The 12690-nt window shown below is 39.7% G+C and overlaps 1 protein-coding gene across 1 annotated transcript; it reads right to left on the reverse strand.

Annotated features, from left to right (window-relative positions):
- Positions 1–305: 305 nt before the first annotated feature.
- Positions 306–7169, reverse strand: si:ch211-254p10.2 (solute carrier family 40 member 1). The gene is made up of 8 exons (XM_036539649.1): positions 7067–7169; positions 6193–6260; positions 5565–5724; positions 4840–4955; positions 3612–3738; positions 2735–3004; positions 1609–2295; positions 306–565 (listed from the first exon to the last, which is right to left on the reverse strand). The coding sequence occupies exons 1-8, from the start codon at positions 7167–7169 to the stop codon at positions 306–308; spliced, it is 1791 nt and encodes a 596-aa protein (XP_036395542.1).
- Positions 7170–12690: the final 5521 nt, after the last annotated feature.

A 12690-nucleotide genomic window follows, 5' to 3' on the forward strand; every position in this document is an offset into this window, starting at 1 on the left:
TCTCTCTCTTCACCTGAGCTGTGGGCTGCAACGATGGCGAGGCGGCCCTTGGAGATGAAAGCGACCGCGGGGAGCGTGACAGACACCTGCAGTGATGTGGAGGAAATGAATGGCTGCCATTGCTTTTTATTGCATTGTTTGCTAGGCAATGTGAAATGCAGAGGGAATCGGGTAAAAACACATTCATTTCACAGGCATGGAGTGGGAGAGAGTCCGTGCACATGATGACGGTTGCATACGTGTGCAGGTTGTGTTGCATAGTTGGGTTGTTTTTATTTTGTCTGGGTTTTTTTTTTTAAGTCATTTTACGTGTCCAGCTGGTGTTTCCTCTTGGCCTTGCGAGCATACAGGAAGTACATGGTGTGTCCAGTGGTGATAAAAAGCACGGAGATGATCACCAGAATGCCAAAGTGCTGGGGCTGGGGCGCTGAGATAACCATGATGAAGTGCAGCAGGTCCATCAGGTAGTTCATGGAGCTCTGGACGCCGTTGACAACTCCCCTCTCAGACTCACTGATGTTCTCTTGCAGGAGCTGGGTCACTGTCAGGTCAAAGGACCACAAGCCTGCAAGGGATGACAGAGAGGTAATATGTAAACCTGGATAGTAATTTTTTTGTCTTAATACAAAATAATCATCATCCAGGATATGCTCCTTTATTAGTTACAAATGAAAAGCCTGATATAAAGACACTGTTTGTTTCACTTCCATGAGAGCCATGATCCAACTCACAGACTTCTTTTGATCTCAAACTTCAATATTAACCCAGTTTTCAAACCTTGTTTTAATGACACTGAAAACATTGACCTCATGAGGATATATATATTTAAAATTACACTATTCACATTTAACTTGTCTGTTTCTTCAACAGTGTTGGCATACATTAGCTTTAGCTAGCATAGGTAGCTACATTATGTTTAAATTTTTAAGTAGTTAGCCAGTTGAATAGCTTAACACATGTGCTAGGCCCATTTTACAGTACTGCAGTGCAATTTTCTTTTTTAATTAGTTGTATGTTCTACAGTAAAACTAAGCTGTGTTCAGTTTTCATTTTACAGATAGTTAGACAGCATGAACAAGCAACAGTCGCTAAGTCCCTACTGTTATGCAGTGTTTCCAGTTTTTGAAATGTAACCATTGCAATATGATCAGAAACCAAGTTCAATGTATTTAAACTCTTAATACTGCAGCCAGCAGCAGTCATTTTGAAACAGAACAGCAGCTGATAAAAGTGTAAACTATACACTGATATAATGTCACCAGTTGCAATGACAGTCAGAGGAAGGAATGTAAATCAACCTTAATTCATTTACTCCGTGAGGCTTTCCACCAGTAGTGCACCCTCTGCGTGTGCAAGCCTTTGGATGACTTTGTTTTGTGCAGAACCAGTTGTATGTAAACTTTAGCTGATGTCTTGCACCTTGTAGAAACATAACATCGAGGATACATAAAGCTCAGCTACTGTGGTTGATATACAAAAAGGGAATTCACCATTACACAGAGCCCATGGATGGTGTGGTTTGGAGGAGATTACCGTAATTAACACGTATGATCATGTTCTGAGCTGAATCCACACAGGCAGTGTACATTCTAAAGATGCTGCACTCACCAACCCGTGCAGTGATGACGCCCATGAACAGCAGGATGATGGAGATGTAGGAGTCCGGAGCGGCGCCAGAAGGAAGATTCTCAAACAGCACCGTGTTGTTGGTCCAGTGGATGGAGGAGCGATCTGGTAGGAGCGGCTGATTGTTGCCGCCCTGATACAGGTTGGTGTGCTTCTGCCTCTGTCCAACCACGCCCCCTGTCCCAGTCCCGGTTTCTGTGGAGTTGGGATCAGTTAGAGGCATCAGCAGGCTGAGGTCCATGGGACTCCCGGGGGCGAATACAGAGCACACGCACAGCATGAGGCAGCTCAGGTGCAGGCAGCTGGAGATTATTCCGGTGTTGATCAAGCCATACGCCTTCCTCAGCTTGGTGAACATGACAGTCCCCATCAGCCCTGTGATGGCAGACACACCCATCAGCAGGCTAAGCAGGGAGCCGCTGATGCCCTGAGTGTAGGCGTAGCCAGTGGTGATGCAGTCAAATCCCAGCACAGTGGTGTAGAGGAAGGCCAGGCCCATCCCAGCCAAGAAGACAGGCTGGCGGTAGTAGGCCTTCCAGCCCTCTTTGCATGTGCTCAGCAGCCACTTGAACCTCTGCAGGCACACAGGTAAGCTGTTCATCTCCTTCAGGTTCAGGCTGATGTTAGAGTTCTCTGTGACCTCAGGAGCCGCCCTCAGCTCACAGTCACCTGAGGATGAGAATAATTTATCCTGTAATGACTAATAACATAAAGCGTATGAATCTTACTGCCAGGTGCAACCTTTAGTAAAGTTGCTATAGAATTACTTCACATGGTGAAATTCACCTTTGATCTTTTTTTAAACTTTGATTCTTCCAAATAATACAAGATAGCTCTGTTGATCTGAAGCGCATATTTAATCTCAAAACACTGCACTCTTGAATAAAATGTAGTTTATCATTGCAATTTTCATTAGAATCTTGACACTAAACCTTCTTCTTCATGGTTTTCTACCTCACTTCAGGACTTGAATAAGATGTCTTCTTGTATTTCTGCCTTGTTTGTTTACTTAACAGGCTATTCCATGTTATTGGAGCTTTTTCCAAACCCAATCCCAAATCCAACAACATCACAGAACATGATTCCATACGATAGCCTTGCAGCTCACACCACTCACCTCTTGAGTTCTTCCCATCTCCTGGACTCTCCATGCTGTCCTGGTCATCCTCATCATCCACCTGTGGTTTGACTGACAGCTCAGGGACAATGCGGTACACCCGTGACAGGAAGATGAACTCCACTATCAGAGACACAAGGTTCCACCCCAGGATGAAACCACAGCCAACCACATTGGAGGCCAGGGTCATGACCTGCCCCACAGCCAATGGGGCCAGGATGTTTGTCACCTGATCAATCCGCCGCATTGTGGCATTCATCCCTGTGGAGGAATGATGAGAGACTACTGACAGCTGTTTCCAGCAATCAGGATGTGTCCAAGTCCAGCACCAGTTTATCATGAGCTGCATGAACCAAAGCTGGTCCAAAATATTTCAGTAAAATGGTGCTACCTCACAAATCCACCAAGGTGATTGGAAAAAAAAAAACAGGTCAATGTAATGTTTAGAGAAAACACAGTGACTCTTGGAGAAAATTTAAACAAAAAGAACATTTATCATCCAAAAAATACAGACATGTTTCAGCCAGAGTGGTTTCTCAGTCATATGCTTTACAGCCTGATAATGTCCAATACAGAGTATGTAATTCCAGGTGTTCTTGTTGCATTAGACCAGAACTGTGGTCCAAATGGATATCTGAACCTGAGTCTGAATGGTGCCCTCCAGAACTGTAATTAATTTGCCTCTACTCCATGAAACTGTAGGGTGAGTTCCAAGCAGTGTTTTTGGGTGATTTGATTGTATTTTGAAATGTTAATGAAGCTAATGCTTAATTCTGCAGCAGACACACAGGGCCAGATTTACACATATAGGTCTGCTGTGTTTCCTCTAGGCATGTGTGTAAGGAGCAGGTTGGAGGCGGTGCCTCACCAGCGAGATGGCCACGGTTATAGCCGGTGATGACAACAATCCAGTCCCTCTGGATGGCGATGGTCAGGGCCGTGCTTGCGAGGTTAGCCACATCTGCCAGGATGATCACCACCGTATAACAAACCACCTTGTGTGAGTCGTGTGATGCAACACGTTAAACAAGACACCACAGAGCAGCTTAGGAGCAGCACAACAACTCTGACATAATGCAACATCAATGTTAACAGTCAAAGGGGAACTTTGCCATTGAGGCTAACAAATCCAAAGACTACAGGGTAAAAGGGATTATAGTGTGTCCTATGCTCATTTTTTTACATCCCTTCCTTTCTGGTTTGAGCTATAGTGATGTGAGGGAAGGGAAGAACACATATGAGCTGTACCTATCAGAATCCCATGTAATTTTCTGGCAAAGAAATTTAAATTAGGTTAGCTGAAATATACATTTACAAAGAAGCCATTAAATGATTCTCATTAAATAAGATTCTCTTATCTACCCAGTGTAACAAAAGTATGATTAAAAGATCTATTTATTTCAGTCTCATATTTATGAGGGTATTAAATAAGCATGTTCACTTTCCCCAGAAAACAGATATGCAGAAGATATACAATCATACAGCATGTAGCTTTGTACAATATATGCTTAAATTAAATCCTATAAGATCTAAAGCCAGGATTTAGGGTTAGAATCCATCATTGTGTCTCAGCTTACATTTGGTATGCCCCCAAAATTCTGATGGATACTGCCAGCTGTATGGAAAAGAGCCAAACAGTCTTGGTGAACAATTGGTTATTTCTGTCTGTCTTTTATGACTCAGAGTTAGCATGCATGTAATCCACTATCTTCAAAACATATTACTGAGTGCAAGCAGCTGACCTATGAGTTCTTTATGTGTTTCTCTGTTTTGAGCACTGACTGTTATGTTTTGTGTCATTACATAAAAAACAGAAAGAAATGCGCAATTATTCTCCAAAGTCTTGCCTCTTTTTTGTATCTTTTAGCTTTTAGTACATGTGTCCAACATAGTGAATGAGGACAGCATCAGATAAAATCCAAATCTTGTATACAAAAATGCACCACTTGACTATTTCTTCCAAGCTGTGCCATTCATAGGTGAAGTCTGGTGCTGTCTAAAAGGCTTAGATTGGGTTTTGCAGTGCAAGTGATACAGTGCTGAAAGAACTGTCTGAATAAAGAATGCAAATGAAACACAGGGAAAGGAGTACTCACAGTTAGCCAGCCATCCCAAATTTGCTCAATCCACTGTTTGTAGGAAAACACCAGCATCAGCACAATGCTACACACCGTCACAGAAATGTTCTGAATGAACAAGGATGCGTGGGCCACTAAAACCAAGGAAAAGAGATCATGTCTTTTTTGTGTAAGGATCTGACAAGGCCCACACCAAGTATACAGTATCACCTCATAACCTCCAGTTTAAAATGTCCTGTGAAACTGGGCTTTTCCCAGTAATGTTATTTGTGCCACAGATTTAACCATAAATCCATGTCCATTCATAATGCATGGCATTAAAATTCTGTTGAGATATAAAATGTTGGTGTTGACTATAAGCTTACAGTAGATTAATTATGACATCTGCTTATAAGTGTAATACTTTTGAAAATTTTGTTGAGTCTACAATTTTTTGGAAGTCAAAATTTCTTGTTTTTGGTGTCTGAAATTAAAACAAGTGAAGTCAGGCTTTTTTTTTATAGCTTTGTTTACGCATTGTAACCAACAATATCATAGTGAAAATCAAATGCCTTCGTTTTTCAGTATTAAAAATGTATTAAAATTTTTAAAAAAGTATTAAAAATGAAGAACTTTGACTGTCTTGGTCTGAACAAGCTGACTCATCCTCCCATCACACAAGATGGTCCGTATATCTTTTACACTTGCGTGGCTGACCTCAGATCAGTTTTCTGTGGAGTGGGAGGGAAGCAAGCTTTCCATACCTTTGTTCCTGGGGTTGCGATCGACCCAGTCTCCAATTAGTGCGCCAAGGAGCAGCACCGACCCTGCCACCACCAGGCCGAACACAGCGGTCAGCAGCAGGTTCCGACCATACAGCTCGATCAGGAAAACGGAAATGGCAAAGTGCCACATGCGGTCACCCTGAGGGAAGGAGAGATGCTGATCCACATAAAGCTGTGGGGACTGGCCCTCTTCATTTACCTGTCTGGACCTTAGACTAGTCGTAAAATCTACATCAGTTAGCCTAAGGCTCTAGCTATTAGCAGCAAAGATATACTAAATATAGTTTTCATAATATCTCATATTTCATATCTGAAAGCTGTTGCAAGAATTTACTGGGAAAAATACTGGAGGACAAATTTTGTGCTGAGTTCAAAAATTTCCCTCATCCAGAGCCATCCATAGCTGTAATAGTGAAACCAATATTTTTGGATCACATTGAAGTTTTCACTCCTTATTTTATTTTTAAAATAAAAAAGAAGAACTGTAATAAATGAGGGGGGAGAGTGGCTGATGGAGAGGAAGACCCCCCCCCCCCCCCCCGCAGCTAAGGTCAGAGCTCTCTATATTGCACATCATTCTTCATTACTTTTTCATACAACTTCTTACCCACATGGACAGCGCTCCACTGACATAGATTAGGAACTTTGGGCCCTTGAGGTAGATGAGGGCTGACCCTAAGGAAAGCAAAACAAGTTTTGGCATGTTTATTATATTATCCAAGTGATAATATAGTATAATAATAAATAATGTATGATTCATATTGCAAACAACAAAACAACATAAATAATCAACAGAATAGATGTCAATCATGGACAGTCAGTGAGGTGTAGGAGAATTAGATTACTTATCCTTAAACTGATTATTATCTTGAACATATTTTAACAATTAACAAGCTAGCGAACAATCAGCAGCTGTCTGACCTTTAAACGTACAGTAATTTGTCTAATTTTGTAGCACTGCAGCACTTTTTTTTTGCTTCTGCTCTTGACATAAAATTATTTTAATAATGACTCAGAAGTTTCAAACTTTGATGATAACAAAGAGAGCAGAATTTTTTCACATGAAAACATTTCCTTTTGTTGTACCAAATCATTTTGTGAACTGAACAAAGAATCACAATCAAGAATGTGATGTTAACAGGTGACCTTTTTGTGAATTGGCATGCTTGTTAATTATACAGAACAATCAAAAACAGGTTCATAATAATGAAATGAATGCAAATCCACTCTGTGTTGCATACCAGTCACCCCTTATGCAAGTTTAACTAACTATACCAAAGTGCAGTCAATGTAAACAAAAGATACATGTATACCTGTTTGTATGGATATGTATGGTATGTATAGTATGTATTGTCCTGCCATTCATTTACAGTGGGGAAATGAGATAATTCACATTTGAATGCATTTCAAGATAACAATAAAGCAGGGCATTATACAGGTGAATGGTAGCTGCTGACAATAGCATGGGTGAAAGAGCTCACCCGGTATGCTCCTGGCCTTCCTAGCCCGTGCCTCTCTGATGTCATCGTTCTCAAACTCCACAACGACACCCCCGCACTGTGCTGCTTCTGTTCTCAGGGACATTGCGGCTTCTGAAAGACAGCGTACATTTCAAGGACTGCTGCGGGCCCCAGTCATAGCAAGCTACACTCCCAATGCGATTCCATTTCCACAGTCCCTTAAACATACTGCTTCCCTTGGTTGAAAAATATTCCCGTTCATAAGAAAATTACAGGGTAATAATTCTAAATCATGCAAAGCAGAAAGTGGCAGTAGTGGGTGTTTTCAGACAGACTATATGATCATCCATGCTTTTGACCAACTTTATAGGCTACTACAAATGTAATCAAAGTTTCTGATTGCTGATGTCGCTGACAGTCTTCACCTCGTGTTGAAGAATGAATAAATATCAATTACACAAACACATTAAAAGTGAGACATGATGATGCATGTTGTTTACAAGTATCATTTTCGCCCTATAAAGTTCCATGTAATTATATTTATATCTGGATTCATATTGTGAAAATATGCTATCATAAATTCAAATTGAAATTATAAAAGAAGATAGGATCACAATTACAAGGTATCACTTTTTAACATTTATTTTACCAACATGTCTATACTGTAGTGGTGTCTAAGCTTCAATACTGCACAAGCTTCACAAATGCAGCTTTTCATACAGGTTTGTGATCCAGGCAACTGCTTAACTGGATTTCAAAGGTGGAGTATTCAATGTTAAATCAAGTTTGACAACCTAAAAACTATATACACCTATTTTGTATATTTGTACATGAACTATATGAACTACAAATAATATACATGTTACACCTCATTTTACAGCTTTAGGCTAAGTTGCAGGTTTGAATCTCAAGTTTGGCACAGCTGTTACACAATGTTAGCAAGGTATCAGAAATACAGGATACTTTAGCTGAACTGCTTCCAAAAATGTACAAATGGTACAATCAAATATGCTGTGAAATTGAGATGTGTGTAAGTTGCCTTGAGTCAAAGTGTGTCTCTATTCATGAATGGTTCAAGTTTTGGAAAGGTCATCAAATATTACTGATGCAGTCTGAAGGGCAATAGGACAGTATGAAAGGTCTTTAGGCCTTTGTGCTCCAGCCAGGCACTTCTCCATCTGATTAAATATAGAATTCAGGTCTAAAGTCTGATCAAAGCCTTTCTATTTCACACAGTTTCTGGGGCTTAAAGCCTCCATGCCTGGCATGGAGATTACACCATTCAACTACCATAATGAGAGAGAAAAGTTACTCTGGCATCCAAAGGATTGTTTTACAGGATCCCCAGGGGTCATGTGAGATGACAAGACGTGAATACGCAAAGGGACCAGGTTAAAGTCTGGACAGTTATTTTGAGTTATTTTCAGTTATTTATATCCTGTAAATAAATGCATCAGTGTCAATCAGCACCGCTGCAACAGTTTTAGTCATCATTAATTCTGTGATAGCAATCAATCCACCTTTAATGATTGTCAGTTCAAACTTGATTGAAAGTTCTTCTACATGAACTTCTAGCTATTTAATTAGTATTAATGTGCTGAAACCTGACAAGTGTATTAGTAAAGGGTCATGGATTTTAATCGGAGGATTCAAAGGTGGTGCACTACGATTATATCCTTGAGTAACATATTTAACCTTAAATATTTTGTTAATATCTTTCTCTATAAATGGACTGTATTTAAAGTGGAGGTGATGTCATTTAATAGGATAACATGACTACTGTAAGTACATGGCCGCTGAACGAAATGATTTTGTCTGACTGCTAATATGTGTAGTTTCCCCTCAAGATATTTCCTTGCTCAACTACATCAGAAGACTGCAACAATTGAGCGAAGTAGAGGGTTGACACCATTGGAAAGTACCAAAGTACTGTGGTATATAACATGAGGCAAACTGAGAAAAAAATGCAGACAAAATATAAAGCACATTGTAGTATGATTGCTGTGAAGAATACACAAATACAACCCTAATCTGTGTGCCAAATGAGGAAGAGGAGACAATATGCTGTTAAAGAGAATCATGTTTAGCGTAAATAACACCTGTGAATGAGAAACAATGTGGCAACTAAGCCAAAATTTAATAATATCTGTTCAACATCAGAAATGTCAGTGATGACATCTGGCATGCATATAAACTACTGTAGAGCACACAGTAATAAACTGCATCAGCCGTCCTGAACCATTATGTCAAAAAATTTCCTTCTAATGAGCAGGGCTATATGTGTTGAAGCTTGTGGTGCTTCAATCAGAGGGAATGACTCTGTGGTGAGACAGGTGGAAATAGCTGATACCTCGTCTAAGCAGTGAAGAGGGCTCGCCCTGTTGGTGAGTTATGTAACCTGTTTGTTTGGTCATTATATGCGGTTCAGACTCAGTACGGTACATTTCATGGCTGGACTGCTGATATGTGGAACATTGTGTTCTGGAACAGTGACTTAATTCACATTCACATTTAATGATCACGCACGACCATATATGCATCATTAGAAAACCCATCACTACTCACAGTCGATTTAAGGCTGATTTGAATGAATGGAATGAATTGAATAGAATGGTCAGGCTGACCCTTAGCAATATTAAATTGACCATTTCTGCAGCGCAAGCTTCAATATAAAACATTATGTCTTGCAAGTATGCAACCCTGTAGCCTCCCCTTACCAAATAGCTGAAGCTAAACAGGGCTTAGCCTGTGTGGTACCTAGCCTTATTCGACAACCAAGGAGGTACTAAAAGTGATTGGGCCAGTAGAGGGCAGTCATCCTTCTAGACAAGAGAGAACATTAAATTGTACTGTTGGTGATAACTTATCTTGGATGATGTCATAAACTGAATTCTGATTCAGAGTGTCATTAAAAGTTCAATGGCACTTATTGTTAGGGTGTTAGCCCAATCTCCTGTCTATCTCTGGATTCTTACCACATAATCATCCCCAGTTTATTTGGCCTCATACAGTTTTGCCTCTCCACCTTAGCTGGTGTGTGATAAGCGTTAGGGTACAAAATGGCTGCCATGCATCACCCAGGAGGTTGGCGACCTGGGTGAGCTCAGCTGTAAATCACTTTCAGATTCTTGAAATGTGATAATTAATCACAGTTAATTATAATTGTTATGTATCAATGAGAATAAACAAGTAAATGTCCAAATGTAATTAATTTTAGGAATAATTAAAAGTGTTTAGCAGCTGTAGCAGTTGAGGCCTATGAAGAAGGCTTTTAAGGAGAAACACAGAAGTAGGTGCAATCATTAGTAGATGTTTTCCCCTTTCAGTTCTACGCTACAAAAATCTAAAGCTTTGTGTACCTGTGTGTACATTTTGCAACTCATTAAAATATCAGACAAATACGAGATAAAATTTAAACTGAACTCTCATGTTTAGATACACACAACTGCATTAAATAGTTCAATATTGCCTTTGTCATAACATTTGAACATAACAGTCATAAACATGTAAAAATCATTTTTGTATTAAAACACTGTAAAACTGCAATTTCTAACTTTATTGTGCAAGGTAAACTATTTAAAATAATCCAGGCAAACACATGTATGAAAACACACATACACAAGCAAACTTACCTTTGAATTGATATAAGGATGATTCCTTACTGGTGCGCTACAATGTTGTGTCATTTGCCATGTATCCGACATGGGGTGGCTCCCCTTTGCCCTGGGCAGGAATTCAAGCTATAGTAGTCTGAAAGGCCTGATAACATCAGTGTGTAAGAGTTCACCATTGTGTGAAAGTGCCAGAATAGCAGAACGGGTGGCGGGATAACAAAGGCAGCCAGCATATTCCACAGACACGTGACAGCTGTGGGGACAATGTCACCGCCCGTCCACATCACAAAAACGGGCAATTCTGTTACTCGTATGAACCCGCTTACACAGACACACACATGTCCCGAGGTTACACACGCACCTTGTGCACGTGCGTGCGCGCACGCACACACACACACACACACACACACACACACACACATACACACACAATCTTTAAAAAGGGGAAAAAGAGACCATGTGCATTAACTGCAATGTGGGTCTGCCAGATCCATCAAATCAGTCTTTTCCATGTATATAAGCAACTTGTGGAGAGTGATCTTTGTGGAGACTCACAATCTCTTTCACCATAATGGTAGAGAGTATAGTATACCTGAGAAAACACAGACTGTACTCCTTCGAAACGCATTTGTTTTTTAGCTATTATATATAAATAGGGAATTAATTGTTAGTTACCAGTTTTTTTCTCAGTTCCCCAGTTTGCATTAATTTGCATTAATCACTGTATATGATATAGGTGTGGACAGATGCAGACGTATACCATCATGTCTAAAACTGCGAAATATTTGGATTATTCTGCTTCTGACGTTTTAAATGTCCCCTGTATAGTTCAACCCTCTTTGCCAAAGAGAAATTTTAAATAAATACAACATATCTGTAAAAAGGGGGGAAAAAAGTGTCTGTAAGAGAAAGACATGTTGAAGAGCACATCCTGAATGACTGCCACCTGCTGGATGGCCAGTTTCCACCATTCAGAACAGAAAGACAGCCATGAGTATTCAAGAGTATGTGAGAAAAAGAACCTGACTCTCCTCCCAGGAGCTGCAGATTAACACAGTGAACCCAGCAGACTGTTTCAGAACTGTGCTGCCAGGCTGCAGTGCAGGTAGCACAGGTACCTTCACTGAAACAAATGTGTTGAGATATTCTTCTTTATTACCGGTTGGATGTGTTTAACTGGGACATGTTTAAACTGATTGTCTAATGTGCTAGTGCTGATATGTTTTGATGCTGATGACATTTTAAAGAATCTAAAAAAAGAATCTGAGAGGATGGGTTTATGAAGGAAAGGACTCTTGCTTTGCACCTGCTGTATCGTTTCTATTTACCTAACCTTTATTGAGACATCATTTGCTCCAGATGAGATGATAATTATCTGTTGAACCAGGTGGTCTTGTTGACTCTCATGAAACTCCTTCAGATTTAGACCTGCTTTGAACATCTAAACACTACAGGTAAAATAAGAAATTCAGTGGCCACCATCTTAATTTTATATGAACCTTTTTTACCCAAACATTTTTACTGTATGTCAAATATTTTAAGTAAACGTATTTATGTCACATATAATATTGTTTGTAAACCCTTTTGGCCACTTCTCTGTTGTGTTACAAAAGCATTCTTTTGTAACCTCCTTTGAGAGTGAAGCTAGTTGTATTACACCCAAATTAATTGTTTAAATTACCCTATTGTAATTAAATGTAAATTGTTCTGTTGTAATAAATAATATTATGTGTTATTTTATTTTTAATGATAAGATAATGATAAGAGCTCAAATTCATTCTAACATTCATGAAATATTTATGAAGACAGACCCCTCTTTCATCTCCAGATACCAAGTGCTGTCTTTGGCATCTCATCACAGCAACTCAAGACATGGTTCATGGAGGTAGCTTTGCCATCCACTATGTAAAACAAATGTTTGCCTGACAAACATCAATCATCATAGTTTATTTATTACAGCAGCCTTAACAGCAACACGACTATTTAGATAAAACAGATCAAAAATACGATAGTTAAAAATCTGAAAGACAT

The sequence above is a fragment of the Megalops cyprinoides genome, chromosome 10, assembly GCF_013368585.1.
Source record: "Megalops cyprinoides isolate fMegCyp1 chromosome 10, fMegCyp1.pri, whole genome shotgun sequence".
Taxonomy (NCBI): domain Eukaryota; kingdom Metazoa; phylum Chordata; class Actinopteri; order Elopiformes; family Megalopidae; genus Megalops; species Megalops cyprinoides.

Excerpts from the sequence above, each read along its gene's own strand:
- si:ch211-254p10.2 (XM_036539649.1), bottom strand. The coding sequence starts at position 7,169 with ATGTCCCTGAGAACAGAAGCAGCACAGTGCGGGGGTGTCGTTGTGGAG. Across the intron at positions 4,956-5,564 it reads TCGCAACCCCAGGAACAAAG|TGGCCCACGCATCCTTGTTC; the intron begins GTATGGAAAGCT and ends CCTTGGTTTTAG. Across the intron at positions 3,005-3,611 it reads TAACCGTGGCCATCTCGCTG|GGATGAATGCCACAATGCGG; the intron begins GTGAGGCACCGC and ends ATTCCTCCACAG.